Below are 24,965 nucleotides of genomic sequence, written 5' to 3'. Positions count from 1 at the left end.
CTAGCGCGATTCTGGAGGATTTTTGAACTGTTATTTAGTGCTGAAAGTGGGACACTTATTCAAGTTTCTCACATATGAGACGGTTCTCCTTGCCTCTACCCTCCATACTGACATTATAGCCCGTTTGCCACATAGGCCAATAGATGGCGTTACTTCCCTCGTCGTTCCCTCACTAATGAGAATCATATGTCGGCCAATAGATGGCGTTACTTCCCTCCTAAAGTCGTTCCCTCACTAATGAGAATCGTATGTCGACCAATAGATGGCGTTACTACCCTCTTAAAGTCATTCCCTCACTAATGAGAATCGTAAGTCGACCAATAGATGGCGTTGCTACCCTCCTAGTCGTTTCCTCACTAATGAGTATCGTACGTCGGCCAATAGATGGCGTTATAACCATCAAGTCATTCCCTCACTAATGAGTATCGTACGTCGGCCAATAGATGGCGTTACTACCCTCCTCAAGTCGTTCCCACACTAATGAGAATCGTATGTCGGTCAATAGATGGCGTTACTACCCTCCTCGTCGTTCCCTCACTAATGGGAATCGTGTCTTCGACGGAGCCGCTGCAGCAACCTATTCCACTTACTACGATCTTCGGCCGGAAGCAAAGCCTGAGCCGTTGGAATTTTCAATACTTACTCCACCTGCTTTGACCTAATCTAAATAGCAGTTATATGGTTAAATTATAATTTTGGTCCAGTGGTAAATTCTAGGAAGCACTGCTCTTGCTAGGGCCAGTGTTAGCAACACTCCCGGTTTGAGTCCCGTGAGCTCACCTACACGTCAAGGAGAAGCTGATATAGCCTCTCAAGGCAATCAGCATAGGTAGGTTTTTTTTTAATAATCGTTACGAGATTGTAAAAGAAATACATAGACGGGTAAACTCGTCCCATATGATGTTAAATAGGCCCATAGACATCACGTCGTGAATGCCACCACCTAGGCCGAGACTGGGTTTAATCTGCCTACCTGGGTCTCAAAATCCGCAGAAACAGATTCTATGAAAATCGAACATAATAGATAATTTTTGAAGTTTGGACAATTTATGGTAACATTAGGTAGTCATTATGACTATAACAACGATTACAAAATAAAATTCAAGATTTCCACCTCATAACTCAAGTTGGGTGGCAGTCGCGTTTTGATGTCTATGGACTACAGTAACCATTGAGCACCAGCTCGGTTAGATGGGTGGACGAGCTCACAGCCCACCTGGTGTTAAGTGGTTACCAAAGCCACCAACCGTGATATATGGGTTTTAAGGTCTCAGTATAGTTACAACGGCTGCCCCACCCTTCAAACCGAAACGCATTACTGCTTCACGGCAGAAACAGGCAGGGCGGTGGTACCTACCCGTGCGGACTCACAAGACGTCCTACCACCAGTGCTAAAGTTCTCTCACTAAGCTTAGACAGTCGCCAGTTCCGAAACACCCGTTACGATCACCTCACATCACTTTAACAGCAAAACAAAACAGAAACCCCAAACTATTATAAATATAATAATATTTATTTTCACAGAGTCATTGTTTTTTTTTTCTCTTTACAAATTAACAGTATCGCCTCGACTAAAAACTACGAATCACTGACATTAAAATTAAATCTCGTAACTATATATACAAATTATGTACTTTCATTTATACACATACACAAAGAGATCTCACCGGACACACACACGCCGCGCGCGCCATTCGACAAAACCGACGTGACATTCATATGTTACAAATAAATACATACATACACACAAACCTAAATTAGTTTTTAAAATTTGTACAAATTTACAACACAATGCCGCTGCCGATAGTGGCGCGTTTTGTTTGCTGACACACAGACGCACATACAAACAACGGCGGATCCAAGGGGGGGGGGGGTCATGACCCCCCTGAGCTAGTTCCAGGACTTGAACTAATTGAAGAACATCATGATTTATTTATTATCTATTGTTATCAAAATTAAATTATAAGTTCTTAACTTGCTCACGACTATGTGACCCCCTCCTGGCGCCAAAGCTGGATCCGCCATTGCACACAATAGGTTTTTCACTTTGATTCAACTAAAATAGGTTTGTTCTATTATTCAGATACATTGCCTCGACAATGCCACGAAAAACATTTTAATACTTTTTTATTACATCAGATTTCTCAACAACAAAAAAGAAATCAACAATTGATAACATCTACAGCCCACACGATGTTAAGATCGACTTAGGGCAAATCCTCTGTTGTTCATCTTGCTGAATCTAAACATGTGATAATCTATAAAACACTCTGCAATCATGGAATAACTTTGCACCTAATTCAATAGAGGAATAATTCGTTAATTAATTTAAATCTCAGATCTTTACTAGTACATTGTTACGGAATTTTATTATGTGAAACACTCATCAGAAATGTATATATACATTCTAATAGACGGAAGGATTCTTATTTATTTGTTGTATTTAGATGTTTATTTTAATTCGATTTGAAGTCGAGAAAGGACTGCACCACACAAGGCAGCCATCGTTAACATATCGTTAAGATTTTTGGGTATTTACATTGTCTGAATTTCTATGAAATAGACTTTCTACTTAACTAGAACAATATGTCGCTAAATTTTATTCGAATAGTACTGGGTTAATGTGACGTAAAAACTAAGTGTAGAACTGTGTGTTTTAGGCAGAGTCCTTTCTCCTAGAGTCCTGCGCGGGGCAGCTAAATGCACGGTATAGCAAACCGACCTGTACGTCACTCTCGCGGCCATATACATAGTTTTTATTATCTGTCTTTTGACAGAGAAGCGTATAATCTATGTTCCGGGTACTTCCGTTTTGAGTGTGAGTAGCGTGCGCCCGCGTCCTAATGCAATTATCGTTTTAAATCGGAAATTGTTTGTGTTTAACACTAAACATACCGTAACTTTTCAAATTTTGCATTGAAAATGTACATATCATTATCTTATTGCTTTTGCACATCTGACTTCATGACTTTTGCTTACCAATTAATCTACAGTTATCATACAATTTTTTGTTGTTGTTTTGTTTTGTTAATTTTGAGTAATACATTGACATATACTGTTATCTATCCGCTATGGAACAAATAGGTACCAGTGAGTGTTGGTATGATTAGTGTTAAGACAAAATTCGATATTCATAGTTTCACTGAATAAAAATACCCCTGAGATCTACCCCTCTCTCTCGCTATAAGGGAAGTTAGATAGAGAGGCGCTCGTCTAGGTGCGGTCGGTTGGCGTCCAGCCAGGCCCGGAAGCGGTCGCGGCGGCGGCGGCTGAGGCGCTCGTGCGTGGCGCGCGCGGCGGCCAGGGCTCCGCGCTGCAGCAGGCGGAAGGGGCGGCAGGCCACGAGCCGGCAGCGCAGCTCGGCGAGCGTGCACTCGGCGGCGTCGTGCGCGGCGGGCTTGCGGCGCGGGGCGGGGCGGCGCGGCGGCTGCGGCCAGCGCGACGTGTTGGCGGGCGCGTGCAGGCCGCGTGCGCGTGCGTTGCGCGCCAGGAACACGGGCTTGCCGCGCGCCGTCACGCCGCTGGTCTTGTTGCTGGCGAACCGCTCGGCGTACAGCGACCAGGCCGCGCACCGGGACACCGCCTCGCCTTCGCCGACACTTTTCACTCCGCCCACACCTCCACTCGTGCGCTGTAGATTTCATTAGTATTTACTAAGGTTTATTTTTTTATTGCCCTTGTAGGCAGACGAGCATACGGTCCACCTGGTGGTGAGTGATTACCGCCCGACCGTCGCTTCATACCCCGCACTCTCCCAGTACTAGTGTCGACCTTAACGTGAGAGTACGCTTACAGACTCGTTGTTTTTAATTTTGCGATAGCAGTGTTAATAAATTACGTGTGTTTTCTAATATAAATAATCTTACACTCATAAGTCTTTTTGTTTGCACAAATAGCTATTTAATTTGATGAAAAAGGATTGGCGAGCACTAGCATAATAAACATGTCTTAGCATTAGAGGAACATTACTGGCAAAGGGATGGCTTAATGGAGGATGTTGTCGAATCATTTATTATTGAAGTACGCGAGGAGAGTGACGATAGAACATCAAATTCTTCAACTACTGATTAATCTGATTACGAGAGTAATTAATAGGATTTCACGTTCATTTTGTTCAATAAGTATCAGTTCATTAAATTAAATTCATACGTGATCAATTGCTTTTTTTTATTTGAAGTACATAATACCCTCATAAAACTATTTTATAATTTACACTCGCACGGAGGCTTAAGATGTGTTAGTATCGATAGCGCAATATCGACTAATCACAACACTAGCTCATTACGTCAACATTCCTTAAAATTCCTCGGAGCTCGCGCGCGGACTGTACATAACTAAACATTCTGATTTACTTTAGAGTCTGAAAAATAAAAACCCACCTGTGCTGTCGGTGACATTCTGTTGTCGTTGTTGTGTGGGGACGTCCTTCCTTCTCCAGCGCTTTCTAGCAGCTCAAATGTTACTTTACACTCGTCTCCACCGTACTGTTGACAAATAATCTGCATTACTGATCCTTTCCTTGAAACGGGGTATTCTATTTAGATAATGGCTGAGAGCTTAGAACCAACCTAAAGTTGAATGGTCACTGAACCTTAACTATAGATAGTAAAAGTCAAAATAAGAGTTTGATGTTTCAATTGTTTTGCATATCAGCTGAAAGTGACTTAAAGATGGTTCCAAAAGAAAGGATTTCTTAAGTAATTTCCTGTTGATATGGTAATCACTTCCTTCAAAGCATTCTAATTAGATAACTTATGAGAGCTCAAGGCCAACCTGAAGTTGGATGATCACCAATGCTTAACTATAGACACTAAAAGCCGAAATCGGAGTTAGATGTTTCAATTATTTTGCGAACGGCATAAAGGAAACTATGACGGACATTGAGTTTATTTTATAAAATAAATAGTACAAATGATGTGTTTTCGCTAATCAAGTCAATTCTGTTCGCTGGGCTTCAACAATAAATTGTCTTTATATAGAGACGATGCATTCAGTAATGCCTTAACTGGTGGCCCGGAGGCCTCTCCCAGTTGTACCAGGACAAGTGGGCGAGCAGAGGCTCAGTCAGGGCGGGTGGAATTTGCTAACAGCTGCCCGGCGCCTAGACCTCGAGGACAGCTGCTTCGCGAATAAATCTATTACCGGATCGGAATCGCGACTCGCTGGGAAGATCCGGCGAGAAACTCAGCGAGCTAAGTATGTAAGTAAGTATCTTAAGCTACTATGGTGTACAAAACACGCCATAGCTCGCGTTCTCTAAATGAAACCCTAAAGCATAATAGAACTGATTAAGATCGGCGGATTAGTAAGCTTAAGTGGCAGTGGCTGGCTGTATTAGCCAGAGAACCGACAACAGTTGGGGTAAATGTGTTCCTGAGTAGAAACTGCGTTAAAAAACAGTCATTTCTTCAGTGAGCACTACAGAGTAGAAGAGAGTTGGGAGAGAAGGCTGATGTTTAGGTTAGGTTGCACGGTTACTGTGGTCCCTCAGTCGGCTCCTAGTGTTAGAGCTGAAGGCGTCTAATGAAAGGGTTATTTGATCTAAAGGATCCATAAGCTCGTGATAAATTAGTTAGTTATTATTGAGGGGCACATGTAACAGTCGCCAGGGTTGTCTTGGTACTGACCGCTCGCACGAGGAAGGCGGCGTGGTGCGGGCGCAGCGCGGCGAGGGCGCGGCGCACGTAGGGCCCGGCCGCGGCCCGCATGTCGCGCGCGCACAGCTCGGCCGCGCGCACCGACCACGGCTCCGACGCGCAGTGCTGCAGCTGTACACGACAATACAAGCTATACTACACACATTCTGCACGTAGTCTTAACCCACCGAGTATAGTATTAGTATAAGTTCTAAGGTCTCAAGTATAGTTACGACGGCTGCCCCACCCTTCAAACCGAAACGCATTACTGCTTCACGGCAGAAATAGGCAGGGCGGTGGTACCTACCCGCGCAGACTCACAAGAGGTCCTACCACCAGTATATGTATAATTTTACAAAATGACCGGTGATCGTTCTCGTCGAAGGGCTCGACGAATAAATTAACCCACAGACACAGCCCACTGAGTTTCTCGCCGGATCTTCTCAGTGGGTCGCGTTTCCGATCCGGTGGTAGATTCTACGAAGCACGGCTCTTGCTAAGGTTCATGTTAGCAACGTCATCAAGTTTGAGCATAAACATATTCTTTACTCATCATAAAGGTGGTAAGTTTGTTAATCTTGACAACAATAAGAAACATCAGTAGGAAGGCAGCATGCTGTATCAACACAGAATATTCTGTTTAAGGCACATCGCATGTGTTTTCATCATTTATCTCTTATCGTTACCAAATGATCCAATACTAAGAGTAATTCAAACAAGATGTTTGATGTGCTGATGAGTATTTCCTCAGGTCTGATATAGCAATACATAGATACTAACCTGCCTGACAGCGATAGACACCAGTTTGTCCAGCGTGTAGGCCGGATAGGCTTTGATCCCGAGCATTTCTCGGGCTGCATCCTCGAAGGCGGAAGATTCCATGTTGCCGTCGAGGACGCCCTTCACCAGGTCCAGCAACAAGTTGTAGTATTCTGTTGGCGACGACACGTCCGCTGGCAAATCTGTGGAAGACATTCATAATTTTCAAATATTTTTTTTTTCAATTTATTCAATAATTGTATTGCTAATGGTGTGTAGTGTATTGAGATTTCGATCTGATGCGTTAATGGTCGACGAAATTCTGGCTCATCTCTAATTATGACGTGACAGAGTAATACAATGTAAAAGCATAATGTTTTTCGAATATGTGGTTCTGGCAAATAGTAGCACTTCACGTAAAATTTACATTGGCGCACTTAATACCTGTGGTATTCTCTACCAGTCACCCAAAGATAGTGCAGAGTGCACAATAAATAAAGGTAGGTGCATTGAAATTTACATTTATATATTATACACATATACATTATATTATATTTAAGTTATCCATTTTTGAAAAGTTTTAATAATCGTAAATTAAATGCAATGGTAATTGCAGTCATGCTTGAAGGTAGACGGCGCTATACGTATTGTCTATGGCATTCTGTTATTGTTAAATAGCAGACAACTAGAGAACTTGTCTGTGCCTTTAGAAATTCTTCTCAGTCTTACACTCCTGGCAGAGTGGTCGTGGTTACGTATGTCTTAATGTTTGGTTGCGGCTTTTGAGAGACTTCTCCATCTTTCTCTATTTGTGGCGGTACGTGTACACTCAGTAAGGGAACACTTCGTAGATAACTTAACCAAGTCTGTCCACCTTGTGGATGATCCTTTAGAAATAAATAATTCAAATTAATATAAAGCCTATAACATTCAGCAGTCAACGTGTGTGAGTGTACTAACGGTGTGCGGGCGCGAGGCGCAGGGCGAGCGCGGGAGGGCGGTCGTGCCGCGGGCGGGCGGGCGGCGCGGCGCACATGGCCCGGCGCGCGGCCGCCAGCCGCTGGCACAGCGCGCCGTGCACGCGCAGGAACAGGTACCACGAGGACGTGCACACGAACCTGCCCTCCTGTATACAACACGCATACATTTACAAAATTAATAAGTCGTGTGTCTTTGTCGGTGAATAAACTGTTAAAATGTTGGCACTGATGTTCTTCTTGAGAGTCCGCGCGGGTAGGTACCACCCCCCTGCCTATTTCTGCCGTGAAGCAGTAATGCGTTTCGGTTTGAAGGGTGGTGACTATACTGAGACCTTAGAACTTATATCTCAGGGTGGGTGACGCATTTACTTTGTAAATGTCTATGGGCTCCAGTAACCATTTAACACCAGGTGAGCTGTGAGCTCGTCCACCCATTTAAGCAATAAAAATAAAAATAAAACATGTGCAGAAGCACCCGTTAGGTCGCCATGCTCCTAAAGACCGCTCCAGGCAATGCGCTTCCAGGTCTGGCGATTCGAAGCGTTTCCAATACATTCGATGATTGATATACATGCTGATATTACAGGTTGAGATATACCCACATATGCATTGTTATATAGAACAATATATTGTTCACTTGTGTTGTTTGCACGTTCATACCTTACAATACATTTTACGCATATCTCGAATTACAGCAAGGTCATTGATCTGTTTCTAGTGAAGTACCCCATATCAGTGTACAATACATACATTGTATTTACTATTTAATTTTAATGGTTCTGGTAGGCAGAGACTTGGCATTGCTCGTCAGATGGATAGGATCCTACCCCTGCTTCTAAATTCTAAAAAAAAAACGAGAACTCACATTAGGGGGGTGATCCCTGAGATCATCTTCTACTTCGAATGGTTCAGTCTTTAAGTCAGATTTCAGTATTTGATCATCATTGCTTAACCTCTTTCCATTAGTCGGCTGGGTTAGTACACTTTCTGTAAACAAAACACATTCAGAGATTAGCCACAATAAAAAGACAACCATTTATCTTCTTATAGCTTTTTCATATCCATTAATGCTGCTATGTTGAAATTAGAAACAACCAATCCGATATAATGTTTTTTTTCATACATGACATTACATTATGACTGTCGGTATTTGAACCGTTGTACCATGGTTCACTTGCGGACCAAATAATAGTAATAATAATAATGGTTGGTTCGAAGTAAGTATCAGTTGAATGGAATATTTGAAATGTATTCAACGGATAATTACTTTTAATAAATGTATCTTTTTTATTTGATTGGTTTTGTTAATTTTGAGTATGTTTCAATGATACAAGGGCGGGATGATAAGTAACTAGCCTAATAATGAAACACTTAACTTTCCATGATAAAATTAATTTTATTTTTCGACATAGTCTCCGTGAACCTCTACGCACTTATTCCATCTTCGTTCTAAAGCAGTAATGCCTACCATAAAATAATTTCTTTCGAGGCCTGTAAAATACTCCTCTACAGCGGCTATGACTTCATCATTTGTGGCAAATTTCTGTCCGCCCAAATTTTTTGCCATAGCTTTAACACATGTGTGACCCTAGGGTGGAAAATGTTTTTTTTTCCGCCAAATCTGGCCGTTTTTACTGAATACATTGATGAAGATTATCTAGAAGATTAGTGTAGTATTCTCTGTTAATTGTTTGACCTTTAGGAAGGTAATCTATCATCAAGATCCCAACTGCATCCCAAAAGACGGAAGCCATGACTTATCCAGCCGACTTTACAGCCATGGCCTTTTTTGGAGCCGACCATTCCGATTGCGTCCACTGTTTTGATTGAATTTTTGATTCTGGCGTGTAATAATGAACCCATGTTTCATCTGCTATTACAAATCGACGTAAAAAATCGGCTTTATTACTCTGAAACGGTCCAAACATTCTTTTGAGTTTTGCACTCGAATCCTACTTTGATCGTGCGTAAGCAATCGCGGCAACCAATGGGCCGATGACTTTTTCATATTTAATTCCTCACTTAGGAAATGATGTACCCGGTCTTTTGAGATACCTGTAGTGTCAGCTATTTCAGATAACTTCAATCGTCGATCTGTTAAAACCATATCATGTACTTTCACGACCGTTTCCGGTGTCGTGACGCTTTTTGGACGTGCGGGGTGGGCTTCATCTTGGACACATGTACGACCGCGTTTAAACTAATCCACCCAGTTTTTTACTGTGGCATAAGAAGGAGCACATTTACCCAAAACATTCTTTAACTCGTCATAGATATCTTTCCCCTTCATGCTCTACATATGAAGAAACTTTATCACCGATCTTTGTTCAAATTTATCCATTTTGAAAACACTTGACGAAATATATTTTCAAATGACAAAAAATCAATAAAATGTTTACGCCACCAAATTGAAATTTAGAACACAGGTGGCCAGAGACGAATTTACAAATGACATATTTAATTTTTGAATTTTAACTTTTTGAATAGCAGAGGCTAGTTACTTATCATCCCGCCCTCGTACTATGTACACATATGGACTTATTGTTGTCTGAAATAAAATAATCATTCATTCATTCATTTATTACCATGTAATATGTAAAACTCACCTTTATTGCTCTCCAAATTATTATTATTTTTGGGTTTATTCTCTTTGTTATTCTTTCCGTTCTTGCCGCTCTTGTCTGACGCGTTATCAGATTCAGATGACTGAAAACAATAAATTAATTATATTTCTGTTTGTGCTATATTTTACCAAATATTAGTGTGGTCAAAACATCAGTAGGAAGGCAGCATGCTGTATCAACATTCAATATTCTGTTAAAGGCACATCGCATGTTCTATCATCATTTCATCTATCTAATATATAAAATTCTCGTGTCACAGTTTTCGTTGCCATACTCCTCCGAAACGGCTTGACCGATTTTGATGAAATTTTTTGTGCTTATCCGGTATCAATGAGAATCGGCCAACATCTATTTTTCATCCCCCTAAATGTTAGGGGTAGTCCACCCCTAAATTTTTTAATTTATTTTTTAGACAAAATTTTTAATTTCTATTTTTTTATGATACAACATACAAAAATACATACAATCCTCAATTTTCACCCCTCTACGATCAACCCTTATTTTTTATTTGCTAATAAAAAACTTTAAAAATTTTTGCGAGAATTTTGTTTGTATTTTGTCATGACTTAAAATAAAAAAAAAATATATTACTCTCAATTTTCACTCTTATACGATCAACCCCTATTTTTCCATCCCGATCAATATTTTTTTTATTCTATGCACAGATCCGCAATAAGGTTGCAAGATGGCAATCAAATATTATAATTGTAGTACGATAAACTCTTATTCAGAGTTTATAATTTCAAGTTCCTTTAATTATCATTTTTTTTAAATTGAATTTGATCTCCCGCCCTCGCCGGTCGACTACTGATCAACTATCAATCGATCAGCTATCCCCGCCAGGTGTCACCACTCATCCAGCAAACATCACGTAGTAGGGATGAGGACGAAGCCGGTCTCCTGTCTTACTTACTCACTATACATCATAGATTATACACTTAATATATTTGAGAGCTATACAATACTATACATTTTTCAGCCATGTTTTTTTGGTTTTATTTGTGTATCAATAGTATGTTCAGTAGGTCTGAGAGTCGGCTACTATCTATTTTTCATACCCCTAAGTGAAAAGGGTTGTCGGCCCCAAACATTTATTTTTTATTTTTATATTTTGGATATTTTTTTTTGTTTACAATGAAGTATTATGTGGTTAAATGAGGTTTTTTTTTCTACAGTAGAATTTCCCTAGAAATCTTATTTAAGGCAACACAACGTTTGCCGGGTCAGCTAGTACTAATATATAAATCTAGTGGTTTTTACGGATGTTCCGTTATAACTACTGAACTATGCATCCGATTGACTTGAAACTTTGTATCCATGTAGAAAATACATGCACTTAATGGATAGGCTAATATTTATATGAGTGTTGGACTCCCTAATAATAATGACAATAAATAATAATGTTAATTTTAAATGCCCAGCGAAGCGGGCAAGGACGGCTAGTTTAATTATAAAGAGTTATAAATTTTCGTAAATTACTTGTGTCAATTATCCCTAAGGCGATCTAGAATCAAAACTAGATTTGAAGAACATACCTCTTGTTTTATTTCTTGTTTTAAATTATTCTTGTCATTTTCTTGACCCTGTTGATCGATTGGACATTCCGGGCTCGGTGCATCCTCCTTGTCTTCTAGGACAATACCAATGGTGTTTGATATTGATAAGAATAAATCTAAACATTTCAGAATCTGCTATTGTGGTTGTCTAAGTGAATATTAATTAGAAACGTCATGCAAGGACAAGAATGAATATCTTGGGACATTGTTAACAGTACTGAGATATTTTTTGGATTCATCTTCAAACTCTATTGCAGGATTCATGTTGGCAGTGTTTGGCGATAAGGCGAATAACAAAAGATTTCAATAGTCAAAGCTGTGGGCAATTATTTGCTTAACACCTAAAACCTAAGATATAATAGAACATAGGGCATGATGTGACATATGTAAGAATGATACAAATAGAGCCCTTTTGTAATAACACAATACAACATTAGCTTAAATAATTTTCTACGTTTTTCTATGATTGATAACTTAGCCTTTCTCTTATTTCTGCAACATTATGTTAAATTAGTAGAAATAAAAGTACCTTCATCCTTCTCATCATCAGATAGCGGCTGCCGTGGATGCGAGAAGAGATCGGGTAGGAAATGCCTTAACAACTGTTTGATTCTCCGTTTCTCAGCCTTCTGTATAGCAGTTTGTCTCCTGGCGTGATGTATAAGGAGCTCCGCGGTGTCTCGAACAATTTTTATTGCTAAAAAACATAGAATTTGATGTTGAAAATGGTTTGTTGATATCTACAATTAAATAAATTTTATTTCATTTATAAAAGAAAGAAATAATGCAAGCTTGATATAATATTTATTTAAAATATTATGTAAAATATCGTCGTTGTCAAACCAATATCTGCTATGTGCACTTTTTGACATTTTTACTTTTTGAAATTTTCGTATAGTTCACAGCCCTATCTACCGTATAAAAAAAAACTGTTATGGGTCTATATAGCTTTAATATTTATCTACAGCTTTCATTTGATTATAGTTCTTAAAAATTCACCTTCATATAAAATTTTATACAAAAATGTTTTTACTCGTTAATTCAAAATAGTTTTTTTTTAATTCAAAATAGAGTTTTTACACATAGCAGATTTTGGTTTGATAGCGACGATATGATAACTAATATGGTTTTATTCAGCATATAAGAAAGACATCAGTAGGAAGGCAGCATGCTGTATCAACACAGAACATTCTGTTAAAGGCACATCGCATGTGTTTTCATCATTTGTCTTTATATAAGTGACTTTGTGACATTTTTTAATCCTATACAAATATTTCTAGACCAGTTACAGTTGAGTGTATTTGAAGTTCGCTTTTGTGGGTATAATCAAGCAGGCAGCTTGACGTCTGAGCTCTGATAAACACCTAACGCTAGTGTGATCCCTCAGCAGCACTTTTTACTGATGGTAGGACGTATTGCGAGTCCGCACGTCGACAACAACTATACAATTAAGTACCAACTTTTTGGCGGGAACGCGAAGAGCGAAGTTGTGTTATTTGTTTTATTTTGTCTATTCAGTGTTACATCAGGTTTAAATGTGTAATAACAGTAGTTTATTAACTGTTCAATATCTGTGAAAGTGCACAAATTCGGGGAAATGAAACAAAGCCACTGGACGTAACTTCTCGTGATCCTCCAAAAAGTCCACTGAAAAAATCTCAGTAAGTGACCACCATTTTACTGAGATATTACATTTCATTCCATATCATCTCATCTCATTTCATTTAATTACATTTCACTCCATATTATTAATTTTCATAAAAATAAGAATATAAATAAGACATGACTTAAAGGTCCTAGTTACCAGGTCATAAAATCCCTTAAAAAAAAAATACAATCAAGTACCTTCCTGTCGGCTCTGCATGTTGTAGTCGACCACGAGGTGCGGCCCCGGACGGCGGGCCGCGTAGGCGCTCTCTACCTCGTTGAACAAAGTCTTCGAGCGCATCGCCTTCAGATCGTTCTGCTTGAAGTTGATCCCTTGATGGTCGAGAGATTTCAAATAATACTTTTCGTTTTGTTCGCGCCACTGTTTGTTGAAGCCCTGCGGAAAACAAATTATTAGACCAATGCTTCTAGTCTTGTCTGCTGAAGACAGACTGATGGGTTCAACTAGTGTGAGGTGGTCACTGGAGCCCATAGACGTATGATCTTGGAAAAGCACCACCTATCTCTCCCTCGGGTTGTCTTAAAAGGCGATTACTTGCATAGAGAGTACTATGATTTGCCAATTTGCTTGTCTTGGTGGCAGTAATATGGTAAGCCTGCACAGGTAATTAATACCATCCTACCTAGTTCCCCAGAGAAGTAGACGTTCCGATGTGAAGGATGTGACACCCATTATACAATCCAATTGAGACTAGAACCTCATGTCTCAAGATGGGTTGTGGCATTCACGTCGTGATGCCTATGGGGTCGAGAAACCACTTTACGCCAGATGAGCCGTGAGAGGGGTCACTGAATGACAAACTGACTATTAAAATATTACCTTCTGAGCCTCTCTCCATTCTTCCTCTTTAGCTTTCAACCTCCTCAGTACAACAGGTACAGCGACAACGGGGTTTTTCTTTAGGCCTGCAATGATGTCCACTGCCTATGGGCAATAATAACAAAATATTTGAATATTTTTTTCAAAGACATATGGTTAAATCTAAAAACATGCCTTCCAAAAGATTGTGAATCTAACTACTTAAGCATCCATGAAAACCTAGACATATCTTGAAATAAATACAAAGCATGCACCAATGTACTCTAGATCATAAGTTTATATATTCACTTGTGCACACTAAACTAAGATCTATTCAATTTGACATCAAATGCATAAAGGTTAAAACTATAAAGCTTATAATATAATCAAATTTCTCTATTGCTTTGTTTCTGTTGTTTTGTGTCAGTTAAATAAATCAATTTAGTCATTTTGATTTAATATAAAAGTGTTTTGCTGAGGCTTTGTGTTTGATAATTACAATAATGTTAAATTAAAATGTTTCGAATGTGTTTCACTACTGAGAAGAAATGACAAGAAACTCAGAGCTTTCTCTATTCGGAATACATGTAATGTAATGAAGTCAGCTCAGTATTTCGATTAGAAAAATCCTGTGATTAATGTATGCGTGTGAGAGAGTCCGGGTGAGTGCGTGCGTGCGTGTGAGAGAGAGAGGGAGAGCGTGCGTGTGTGAGAGAGAGGGAGAGCGTGCGTGTGAGAGAGAGCGTGCGTGTGTGAGTGCGTGCATATGTAAGAGCGCGTGCGTTTGTGAGAGTTGGGGTGTGAGAGTGGGGGTGTGAGTGCGGGTGTGAGAGTGCGGGTGTGAGAGTGCGGGTGTGAGAGTGGGGGTGTGAGAGTGGGGGTGTGAGAGTGGGGGTGTGAGAGTGGGGGTGTGAGAGTGGGGGTGTGAGTGGGGGTGTGAGAGTGGGGGTGTGAGAGTGGGGGTGTGAGTGGGGGTGTGAGTGGGGGTGTGAGAGTGGGGGTGTGAGAGTGGGGGTGTGAGAGTGGGGGTGTGAGAGTGGGGGTGTGAGAGTGGGGGTGTGAGAAAGCGGGTGTGAGAATGCGGGTGTGTGAATACGGGTGTGTGAGTACGGGTGTGTAAGTACAGGTGTGTAAGTAGGGGTGTGTAAGTACGAGTGTGTAAGTACGGATGTGTAAGTACGGATGTGTAAGTACGGGTGTGCAAGTGCGGTTGTGTGAGTGCGTGCGTGTGAGTGAGTTCGGATGTGTGCGGCATGCTAGGAGCGCGTCGTCGCGTACCACCTTGTCGCCGTAGATGCGTCGCAGCGCCCTCTGGTGCACGGTGGGCGAGTGTCCGCCGAGACAGTCGTCCAGCCGGTACCGCGCCGCGTCCTCGCCCGACATGCGGGACAACTTCTTCTGCACGCCCTCCAACACTCGGATGGTGGCGGCGTTTGTTTCTATAACCACGTCCAGCTGTAATTATAATCGAAATTAACTATCGCGTTAGCAGCTATGTTTTCACACGTACTTCAAGAAAAAAACGACTTGAACGCTTTTTAAAAATTGTTAGGACTTTAATACATAGACAGCATAGTAAAAAAAAAACATATCTAACCTCAAACCTCTCATCTTCACAACGGTAAATGTATTCTTCATACTGGGTTTTTCTTGATGTTACGAATGTCGAGTCTTCACTCCATGTCGGGAACGACACCCATGTATCATTAAGTACCTGTACACAAACAGTAAAGCAATATATACATTTTTGTCTACCAATAACATTTCTAAATAAATCAAAAAGAGCAAGAAGTCATGCTTGATTGCATAAATACTAAGTAGTATATATAATACATATATCAGAGTTAAAGCAATTATATTTATCGCTAAAGACTCTTACTTAGAATAGAAATTGAAAACACATGGATTCACCTTATTGGTATGCCGGAGGTCTAAAATGTTGCTGATTGAGGAATTTTGGGAATGACAACAGACCAGCTGCTACCCTATTAATGTGCTTTACGCTTACCACCATTCTCTACATTTCTCGCACTAACTCGACAAATTTAGTATATTCGTAAAAAATTTAGATTTTACGGCAGTTATTGACAGGTCAAAATCTTTTATTTAGTAGAGATCACCTTATCAACCGAGGTAAAGCTATAACACTTCCAGTACGACACCGATATAAACTAATCAAATATCCTTTTCTGGTTAGTTCATAGAGTAAGAAAACATTGTATTTGTTTTTCCATTATTTTTTTAATGATATTAATTTATATTTCAGGAATCTCCCGCCTAGAATAGAACTAGTGTAATTTTATATTTACTTCTTTACAGAGCGGCGTCCGTCCCGAGCATTTCCTGGCGGCCGCCTCGCGAGGTAGCGCGCAGTACGACGTGCCGAGACGCTTGCACGTCGATAGATCTGCACAACAAAATCAATTAGATAATACTAGAAAACAAGAAACGATCAGGAAAATAAAGAAAAAAATTTCAATTTTATTTACAGTTCATCATCATCATCATCATCAGCCTTTATCGGCCCACTGCTGGACATAGGCCTTCCCCAATGCCTTCCACATAATGCGGTCTTCCGCCTTCCACATCAAACGACTTCCCTTTCCTTTCTTCCAAAACTCCACAAACACATATACTTTTGTTTCACTGGCAGTGTTTGATTTCTTTGTAGAAAAGATAGCTATATGAAAGATATTTGAAGGAAGGCCATCTATATACCAATATTCTTGCAAACGATTTTTTCACTTATTCAATTTCAGTAACAACTTATCATGTGAACAGCGAGTTTGTGTAGACCATATAATGAATTAAATAAAAGATGCAATACAGTTTAGTGAAACTATTCTATTCAGTCAACAGATACTTGATAATTGTAAATCACAATACACATACCAATATCCATTGCCATGTCTCCTTGGGGGCGATCATTTCGCATCTGTGCCCCGAGGGCGCCGACACTCTCGTACCGAGGGCGGGGCTCCACCGGTATAGGGTTGGTCCAAGGGTAGCCTGTGTAAACAGCGTGACAAATTTTTATCGAAAACAATGATTTTATGCTCGACAAAAAGTTTAATAGTAAGCATAAAATAATAAAAAGCCTTTCACCCCTCGATATATAGTTTTATTTTATAATTTTTTTATTGCTTAGATGGGTGGACGAGCTCACAGCCCACCTGGTGTTAAGTGATAACTAAAACCCATAGACATCTACAACATAAATGCGCCACCCATCCTGAGATATAAGTTATAAGGTCTCAGTATAGTTACAATGGCTGCCCCACCCTTCAAACCGAAACGCATTACTGCTTCACGGCTGAAATAGTCAGGGTGGTGGTACCCACCCGCGCGGACTCACAAGAGGTCCTACCACCAGTACAAAGATTACACCACCAGTACAGATATTATAGATAGATAGTTACCCGTATTAGGGGTGTGGGTGGGGGTGTGCGGCGGCGAGGGCGGGCCCACGAAGTCGTGCAGCCAGCGCTGCAGCTCCGGGTGGCGGCACAGGAACGGACTCGTCACTGACAATAACTCCGACGATGATATTATTTCGTTCGTGAACAGGAGCAGGCATCTATGGTGAAATAATACATTAACGCAAATTTTTTAAATACGATTTTTTTCTTTTCCTACCTAAGATAGCCTTGAGAGGCTCTTTCAGCGTAACCTTAACTAGTAGGTGAGCTCACGGGGCTCAAACCGGATTGTTGCTAGCACTGGCCCTAGCAAGAGCAGTGCTTCGCAGAATCTACCACGGGATCGGAAACGCGACCCTCTGACAAGGTCCGACGAGAAACTCAGTGGGCTGTGTCTGAGGGTTAATTGACTCGTCGCTAGCGACGGGATCGACGAGGACGGTGACCGGTTTACATACGAGTTGTATGTTATGTTTTATGTTAGATTAACACATATAGATAAGACATTGGTGTGGATTTTTAAATTTAAATTTATTTATTTCAACTTGTCAGCTTTCAATAAGTGATTTCTACTGGTGGGTCTAACAAAATTTTGTTTTCTTTTTAAATGTTTTATTTTTCAATCAATCGAAGATTTATTTTTAATATAAAAAACTAAATTAAATTATAATATAATTAATGCAAATGATTACATTTAGTAGATAACCCTTTTATTTATATTTTTTAAATCTATCAATACGTGGTAATTGAATACTTTGGGAAGATGATAGAAAAAGTATTAATTTTGAGTAAGTTATTTTATTAATGAGAGTTTTCATTCATTCCAAATTTCGTTTATACAATTATTTTTGTACTCTAAAGTGCCTGAGAAATGATCACCACATCAACAGCAACAGCTAGATAAAATAGATTTTTTATTTATTTATTGCATAGATGGGTGGGTAAAGCCCACCCGGTGTTAGGTGGTTACCGGAGTCCGTACACATCTACAACGTAAAAGCCGCAATCCACCTTGAGATTCTAAGGTCTCAATGTAGTTAGAACGGCTGCCCTACCCTTCAAACCGATACGCATTACTGATTCACGGCAGAAATAGGCAGGGTAGTGGTACCTACTCGTGCGGACTCACAAGAGGTCTTACCCCTACTTACATATATCTTATCTTATACCTTTAAACGAGCAATTCTTATATATATATGTATAATCTGAATCTCGGAAACGGCTCCAACGATTTTCATAAAATTTAGTATACAGGGGATTTAAAAAAAATTATGTAATATTAAAAAATTAATAAATAATAATTGCTAATTAAAAAAAAAAAAAAAAAAAAACATGCCCGCTGAGTTTCTTGCCAGTTCTTCTCAGGACGGAGGCTAGTTCTTGTGAATTGGCGGTAGTTCTTTTGACGTTCAACAAGTATGTACTTTCATTTATGTTGAATAAAAATTTTTTGATTTGATTTGATTTGATTTGATTTCGGGGGCGATAAATCGATCTAGCTACGATTTATTTTCAGAAAATGTTGTTTTATTCGTGTTTTCAATAAACAACTTTATGACTCTTCCTGACATCTATTGACGAATAATAATACTATTTTTCTTAATTGAGGGCAACTAACCGCTTTAAAGACACAACAAGATGGCGTTATAAAAAAAAAAAAAACGAGCAAAGCTCGGTCATCATCTAGTAATATATAAATGTAGTTACCTTAAAAAGTTATCGTAGACTTGCTGCGAGCGCAACGCCTTCCTGGCCCGCTCGAAGAAGCTGTAGTCGTGGATGGTGGCCAGCTTGGCCGCCTCCGAGTACGACACGTCGCGCACCGTGGCGCCCGACAAGCACGACGCGCGCGGCTTCTTGGCGGGCGGCGGGGCTGACGACGCTGTGGGGAACGTCATCTTTAAGTTTAACATGTTATTTGGGACATATATCATTCAATATTGCTATAATTGTTACGTTATAATACTCATTGTAAAAATGAATATTTAAAAAAAACTAATATTAAAAAAAAAAGACATGCCTGCTGAGTTTCTTGCCAGCTCTTCTCAGGACAAGAGGCTAATTTTTTGTGAATTGGCAGTAGTTCTTTTTGACGTTCAACAAGTGTGTACTTTCATTGATGTTAAATAAAAAAAAATTGATTTGGTTTGATTTACTGGTCATAGGACCCGTTACGAGTCCGCGCAGGTAGGTACCAGCGTGGATGGGGCCGTTGGAACCATAGATCTTAGAACTCATATCTCAAGGTGGGTGGCGCGGTTTTACGTTGTAGATGTCTATGGGCTCCAGTAACTATTTGATACCAGGTGGGCTGTGAGCCATCTAAGTAAAAACGATCTAAGCAATAAAAATAAATAAATAAATAAAAAACATTTATAGCTATGTTGTGAGGATAGATATCACCATCCTGCCCTAATGTTCTGAAGTTGCATATGTGTTGGTTTGTAGGAATTGAGATTAAGAGTTCAAAACACCAGGTCTCTCAATTCATGGACATTTCATGCAACAAACAATTAAAAATGGCTCTTTGATAAACATAAATCCCTGCTTGATTGTTAAACATTTACTAATTTCAAATAAACAAAAACTAATCATCAAGTTACTCAACCTGAAACAATGTGAAACATAAGAAACTTACGTTGACCTGTCGATGAGATACTCGGAGATCTCTTGAGGTGATGATGCTGCGGATGCTGTACCACAGCCGGCGGGGTAGTCACATGCTTTGGAACCTGTGCGAAGCATTATGGGTTTGAATAAAAATTATTCATAAATGATCATAAAAACTATGGATGACTAAGTAGTTGTTTGTTGACAATTGAATATTGTGCTGAGTTCGAGCGTAGGAAAATTAGGCCGTGAAACTAGCTTTAATTGAATATGCAATTTCGAAAAGGGCACATTTCTGAAAATGTAAAATGTTCAGGAAATGAAAAAAACTGATTATTTTCTAAACCAGTGTAAAATTTAAAATATTAACTTTTGAGATATATTTAAGTGTTAATTAGCAGTTGAAAATTACTGGAAATTATTATAAAATGGGTGTAGGTTAGCCTCAAAGCTACATGTATATGAACGTATTTGACAAAATATGCGACATGTGCCCTTTTCGAAATTGCACATTCAATTATGTCTACAATTCGCAAGAATCCAAGAACAATAACTGTTGCTAAATTAGATAGTACATTATTAAATAACAAAGTATTTATTTGATAAACATTAAACAGCTTGGCGTCGCTCAGTAGAGCAAGAACTGGACGTCTTGGATATGACGTGGGAGGAGCTAGAACAGATTTCCCAAGACCGATGCAAATGGAAGGATTTGATTCGAGCCCTACCCTCGGCAGGGGGTAATAGAAAAGAAAGAAGAATATAAACATTGAATGAAACTTTTCGGGTTAAAGATATTTTTTATTCTCAAAAGAATTACATTAATTCACTTAAATGAGAACATTAAAATAGTTACAATTAACGATATAACAATAAACTTTTAACGACATAATGCTTTTTTCTCTAGAAAATAATTTGTAGGTCCGTAATTGGCGAATTGTTACTTTTAAATGAAGATAACACAGTCAAAATAACAAGATAAGTCTTTTTTCTAAATCATTATCAAATTAGATATGGGTGTATATTTTAGAACAGGGTTATGTTGTTATACATTTAGTACAGTATGCGCGCGAGGTCATGTCCATCGGGGCCAGAGGCGACGCGCGGGGGACAGTTCGCCCCGCCCCCGCCCTCCTCCCCGCATTTGTCTGACGTCGAGTGTTGTCCTTGACGGTTGTGACGCGCGCTTATCGATACCGAAAATTTACGCTAACGCTATTGTGTTATTTAACCATGACTACTCCACTTTCAACAAGTTCAGGTAGAAAAAAACCTACTGAAAAAAAGATACATACTGATTCCGATTCTGATCTGTCGGTTGTCTTTTCATTTGACAGTGATTGAATTAGAATTTAAAAAACATTTTTCTCCATTAGAAATAAACAAGTAATTAATAACACATTTATTTTATTACGTGAATTGCAAAATTATCTTAAATTACATTAAACCAAATTGACACAGCTATTGACTAAATCGGTAGTTATTATCGACATTACCATAATTAACTAGGTCACAGCACTACCGCGTTCGTCAGGATGGACATGAACTCGGGCGCCTACTGTAAGTACACTTTGGTAATACTTACTAGAGCGTGCTGTAAGTGCATTGGAGCAGGTTCTGGCTGCACGGCGGGGGCAAAGCGCTCGGGCTCCACCTCACGCGGCGGTTGACCCGGAGAAAACTGCTAACAAACAAACAATGCTGGATTAAAACAATCTTAATGTATTGCTTAACTTAAGTTAGTCGCCATAGAACAAGATATCTGACAGAAGCCTGAATCTCGCTAATAACAGTTTAAGATAGACTTCCATCCGAACCATAGTTCTATTGAGCATGTCAACCGTTCAGTGGAAAATTTTCCCTTTGATGTTATCCCCCAAAAACTTTTTTTTTCTGGGTCACTTACCGCCCTCTTTTAGGCCTGCAACACCGACAAGGGGGCATATCGCCCACTTTGGGAAAAGCTGTCCTAGATATTGATTGCCGATCTTAAGTCTAATTACATTAATTGGATATGGACTGGCCAACTTACAGGATGATGTTCATGGGCAGGCTCTGGCTTGGTAACGGCCTTAGCGTCCGGCAAGAACTGGCCGAACTCCGCCAGCAGATCCTCTTGATGTTCAAATAGTTTAGCCACCTGCAGAACGAGTGACAGACATTACGAATTAAGACAAAATAGTTGAAATGTATTCAACTGATAATTATTTTTAATAAATGTATCTTTTTTATTTGATTGGTTTTGTTAATTTTAAGTATGTTTCAATGATACTATGTACACATATGGACTTGTTGTTGTCTGAAATAAAATAAATCATTCATTCATTCATTATTGCAGACCAGATTAATAATTTAAAAATTGCTCAGACCAAAGGCGATCTTCCTTGATGAATCACTGGTTAGGTAAATCGCACGCACCAAACTTTATAAATTCATACCTGCGAGTAAACCTCTTGCTCCGTTTGTTGTTTAGCTTGAGGCTCCTTGAGGTCGCGGTGTCCGCGCTGGTACGCGTGCAGTATCTCCAGGAAACGCTTGTACTTGTCCGGTTGACGGGAAAAACGGGACTGTCATGACAAAAAGAGTTCATGTCATTTTTATGCCGTGTAATTTTCAGTCTGTTAAAATTCACCTGTCTGTTACTCATTTATAGTATGGCATAATTTATAGGTCGGCAACATAGTCACCCAAAAGAACCAATATAGATAATACACAATTGAAATTTATTCAAGGAGCCTTTTTTTTAACATACATTTTTTATTGCTTAGATGGATGGACGAGTTCACAGCCCACCTGGTGTTAAGTGGTTATTGGAACCCATAGACATCTACAACGTAAATGCGCCACCCACCTTGAGATATAAGTTCTAAGGTCTCAGTATAGTTACAACGGCTGCCCCGCCCTTCATACATTTTTATGTAATACTCCGTGCTTGAACTAAACATTTCACGAAAGAGTCGTAGCCGAGGAGTCTACGAGACGCGGGTTACCGACCACTAGTCTATACAATAGCTACTACTCTCAAGCAAAAGTCAGAAGTCATGTCACTCTTACACAATCAATACAATTATCTTAGTTTTTTGTTAAACACCCAACCTAATAACCTAAAAATATGTACTACCTCCATTGACAAACAAAATCTATATATTAATACGTGAAGCAAAAACTTTGTATCCCTTTTTACGAAAATTGCGCGGACGGAGGAGTATGAAGTTTTCCACACTTATAGATAATATAAAGAAGGAGTGCACAATGCTAATATTTTTTAAAAATAATGCATAAAAGACACATTAAATCAATAAAGAAAACATTACACACACTACCATGTATTTGACACAATTACAGAGCATAATGCGACTCAGTGACGCACAATGCCGAATTATGCTGAAGCTTAATTGGAAGGTGAATTAGTTTTCAAATGCATCAGCAGAGTGCGCTAAGTTAGCACAGTTTTAATTAACATTGATTATTTCTAAGAAACTACGACGAAACGAAAGCCTTACAATTTTTTTCAACATTAAATAATATTACTAACGATAATATAAACAAAACTTCGATCAATGCCAACTTCAAGAAAAAACACTTGTCAATTTTCTGTCACTGAGTCGGTATCGATTGCGAGTATCACGCGAGAGCAGTACTCTTGAGAGTGCTCGATTGTGATTCGAGTTGCTGTAGTTGGAACATTCAACGTTGAGCATTATGCCGCATAATGCGCTCTTAATAATGCTAAAACTCACCAATATTTAGTCTTTGACAATAGAATCATAATACGTGCACGAGCTTATAATTTCAATTAATTATAGTCGAATTTCGACTACTGCGTGACCACTCCCCATATCTCTTTAATGTAACTCATTAAAGAGATATTAAGCTCTGGAACTATACTGTGAAAACTAACCTTTATCTTGTTAACGTATTCAATGGCGTGATTGAATTCGACTGGTTGTCCGGGGGGAGCAGTCGGCGTCGGGGTGACCGGGGGCCCTGGGGACGAACAATACTCACATTCAGACAAACAGCCTTCAATTTTATTTGTTCGTGTGTGTGTAATGTTGCTATCAGAACTCTAATAGAGCAGCCGCAAGTTTTTATCATTAATGATCAATCGGTAATTAATTTCATCATACAAAATAAATTGTTTGTAATGGATTACCCAATGGTTTGTTTATAGACAATGCGAGTATAATAGATGGTGATTATATTTGGTATTGTTTAGTAGCATAAATTTATTGATATAAACTTAAGGATTTTATAATGTAATTTTAAGACAATTTAATATTAATTTTAAATTTGTTAATTAACAATGTAATTTTAAGACAATCTAATTTTAATTTTAAGTTATTAATTAAATGTAATTTAATTTTTAATGTACATTAATTTTTAAATTTAAATTAATTTCTAAATTTAACTTTTAAAGTTAATTTTAATTTTAAATAAAATTTTAATTTTCAACAAATGATGTGTATTTCTGTGTGTGTGTGCACGTGAGGTGCATTGGTACCGACCGGTGGCGTGGTGCAGGGCGGGGTCGGGCGCGGCGTGGGACAGGTGCTGCAGCGCCGGCCCGACGGGACGACACTCCTCTGCACTGTCGCCACAATACAAACAATTAGCATTCACACCAAAATATTTCATAACTACCAAACTTTAGAGCATCAAATCGTCTGGCAACACAAACAGATGCGTTCGCTTATGTCAGTTTTGATCGGACCAAGACAAAAACGACTGATTTTTTTTCCTGCATAAGCTAATAGTAGGTGATCTCACGGGGCTCAAACCTGACGAAGTTGCTATCATTAGCACCAACAAGAGCAGTGCTTCGCAGAATCTATCACTGGATCAGAAACGCGACCCACTCAGAAGATTCGCTGAGAAACTCAGTGGGTTGTGCCTATGGGTTAGTTTACTCGC

The 24,965-nt window shown here is 39.4% G+C and overlaps 1 protein-coding gene across 11 annotated transcripts in view; it reads right to left on the bottom strand.

Annotated features, from left to right (window-relative positions):
- Positions 1–1,492: 1,492 nt before the first annotated feature.
- Positions 1,493–24,965, bottom strand: part of LOC101745746 (paired amphipathic helix protein Sin3a) — a 46,119-nt gene continuing 22,646 nt past the window's right edge. For 4 of the 11 annotated variants that reach the window (XM_038016994.2, XM_062672294.1, XM_062672296.1 and 1 more), the window contains exons 8-30: positions 24,560–24,642; positions 23,953–24,038; positions 22,490–22,618; positions 22,084–22,191; positions 21,637–21,735; positions 20,080–20,173; positions 19,149–19,323; positions 17,442–17,599; positions 16,915–17,031; positions 16,332–16,429; positions 15,620–15,736; positions 15,301–15,477; positions 14,044–14,148; positions 13,401–13,599; positions 12,085–12,252; positions 11,535–11,629; positions 9,982–10,081; positions 8,241–8,362; positions 7,356–7,521; positions 6,417–6,598; positions 5,628–5,768; positions 4,380–4,484; positions 1,493–3,631 (exon numbers count right to left, since the gene is read on the bottom strand). In XM_038016994.2, the coding sequence (XP_037872922.1) occupies positions 3,194–3,631; positions 4,380–4,484; positions 5,628–5,768; positions 6,417–6,598; positions 7,356–7,521; positions 8,241–8,362; positions 9,982–10,081; positions 11,535–11,629; positions 12,085–12,252; positions 13,401–13,599; positions 14,044–14,148; positions 15,301–15,477; positions 15,620–15,736; positions 16,332–16,429; positions 16,915–17,031; positions 17,442–17,599; positions 19,149–19,323; positions 20,080–20,173; positions 21,637–21,735; positions 22,084–22,191; positions 22,490–22,618; positions 23,953–24,038; positions 24,560–24,642 (3,262 nt within the window). In that variant the 3' untranslated portion in view covers positions 1,493–3,193. The remainder of the gene's footprint in view (positions 3,632–4,379; positions 4,485–5,627; positions 5,769–6,416; positions 6,599–7,355; positions 7,522–8,240; positions 8,363–9,981; positions 10,082–11,534; positions 11,630–12,084; positions 12,253–13,400; positions 13,600–14,043; positions 14,149–15,300; positions 15,478–15,619; positions 15,737–16,331; positions 16,430–16,914; positions 17,032–17,441; positions 17,600–19,148; positions 19,324–20,079; positions 20,174–21,636; positions 21,736–22,083; positions 22,192–22,489; positions 22,619–23,952; positions 24,039–24,559; positions 24,643–24,965) is intronic. The other 7 variants (XM_038016997.2, XM_062672308.1, XM_062672310.1 and 4 more) reach the window with 7 other exon arrangements.

Source organism: Bombyx mori, chromosome 2 (assembly GCF_030269925.1).
Source record: "Bombyx mori chromosome 2, ASM3026992v2".
Taxonomy (NCBI): Eukaryota; Metazoa; Arthropoda; class Insecta; order Lepidoptera; family Bombycidae; genus Bombyx; species Bombyx mori.
The sequence above is the reverse complement of the archived record's forward strand: the minus strand, read 5'-3'. Positions and strand labels throughout refer to the sequence as shown.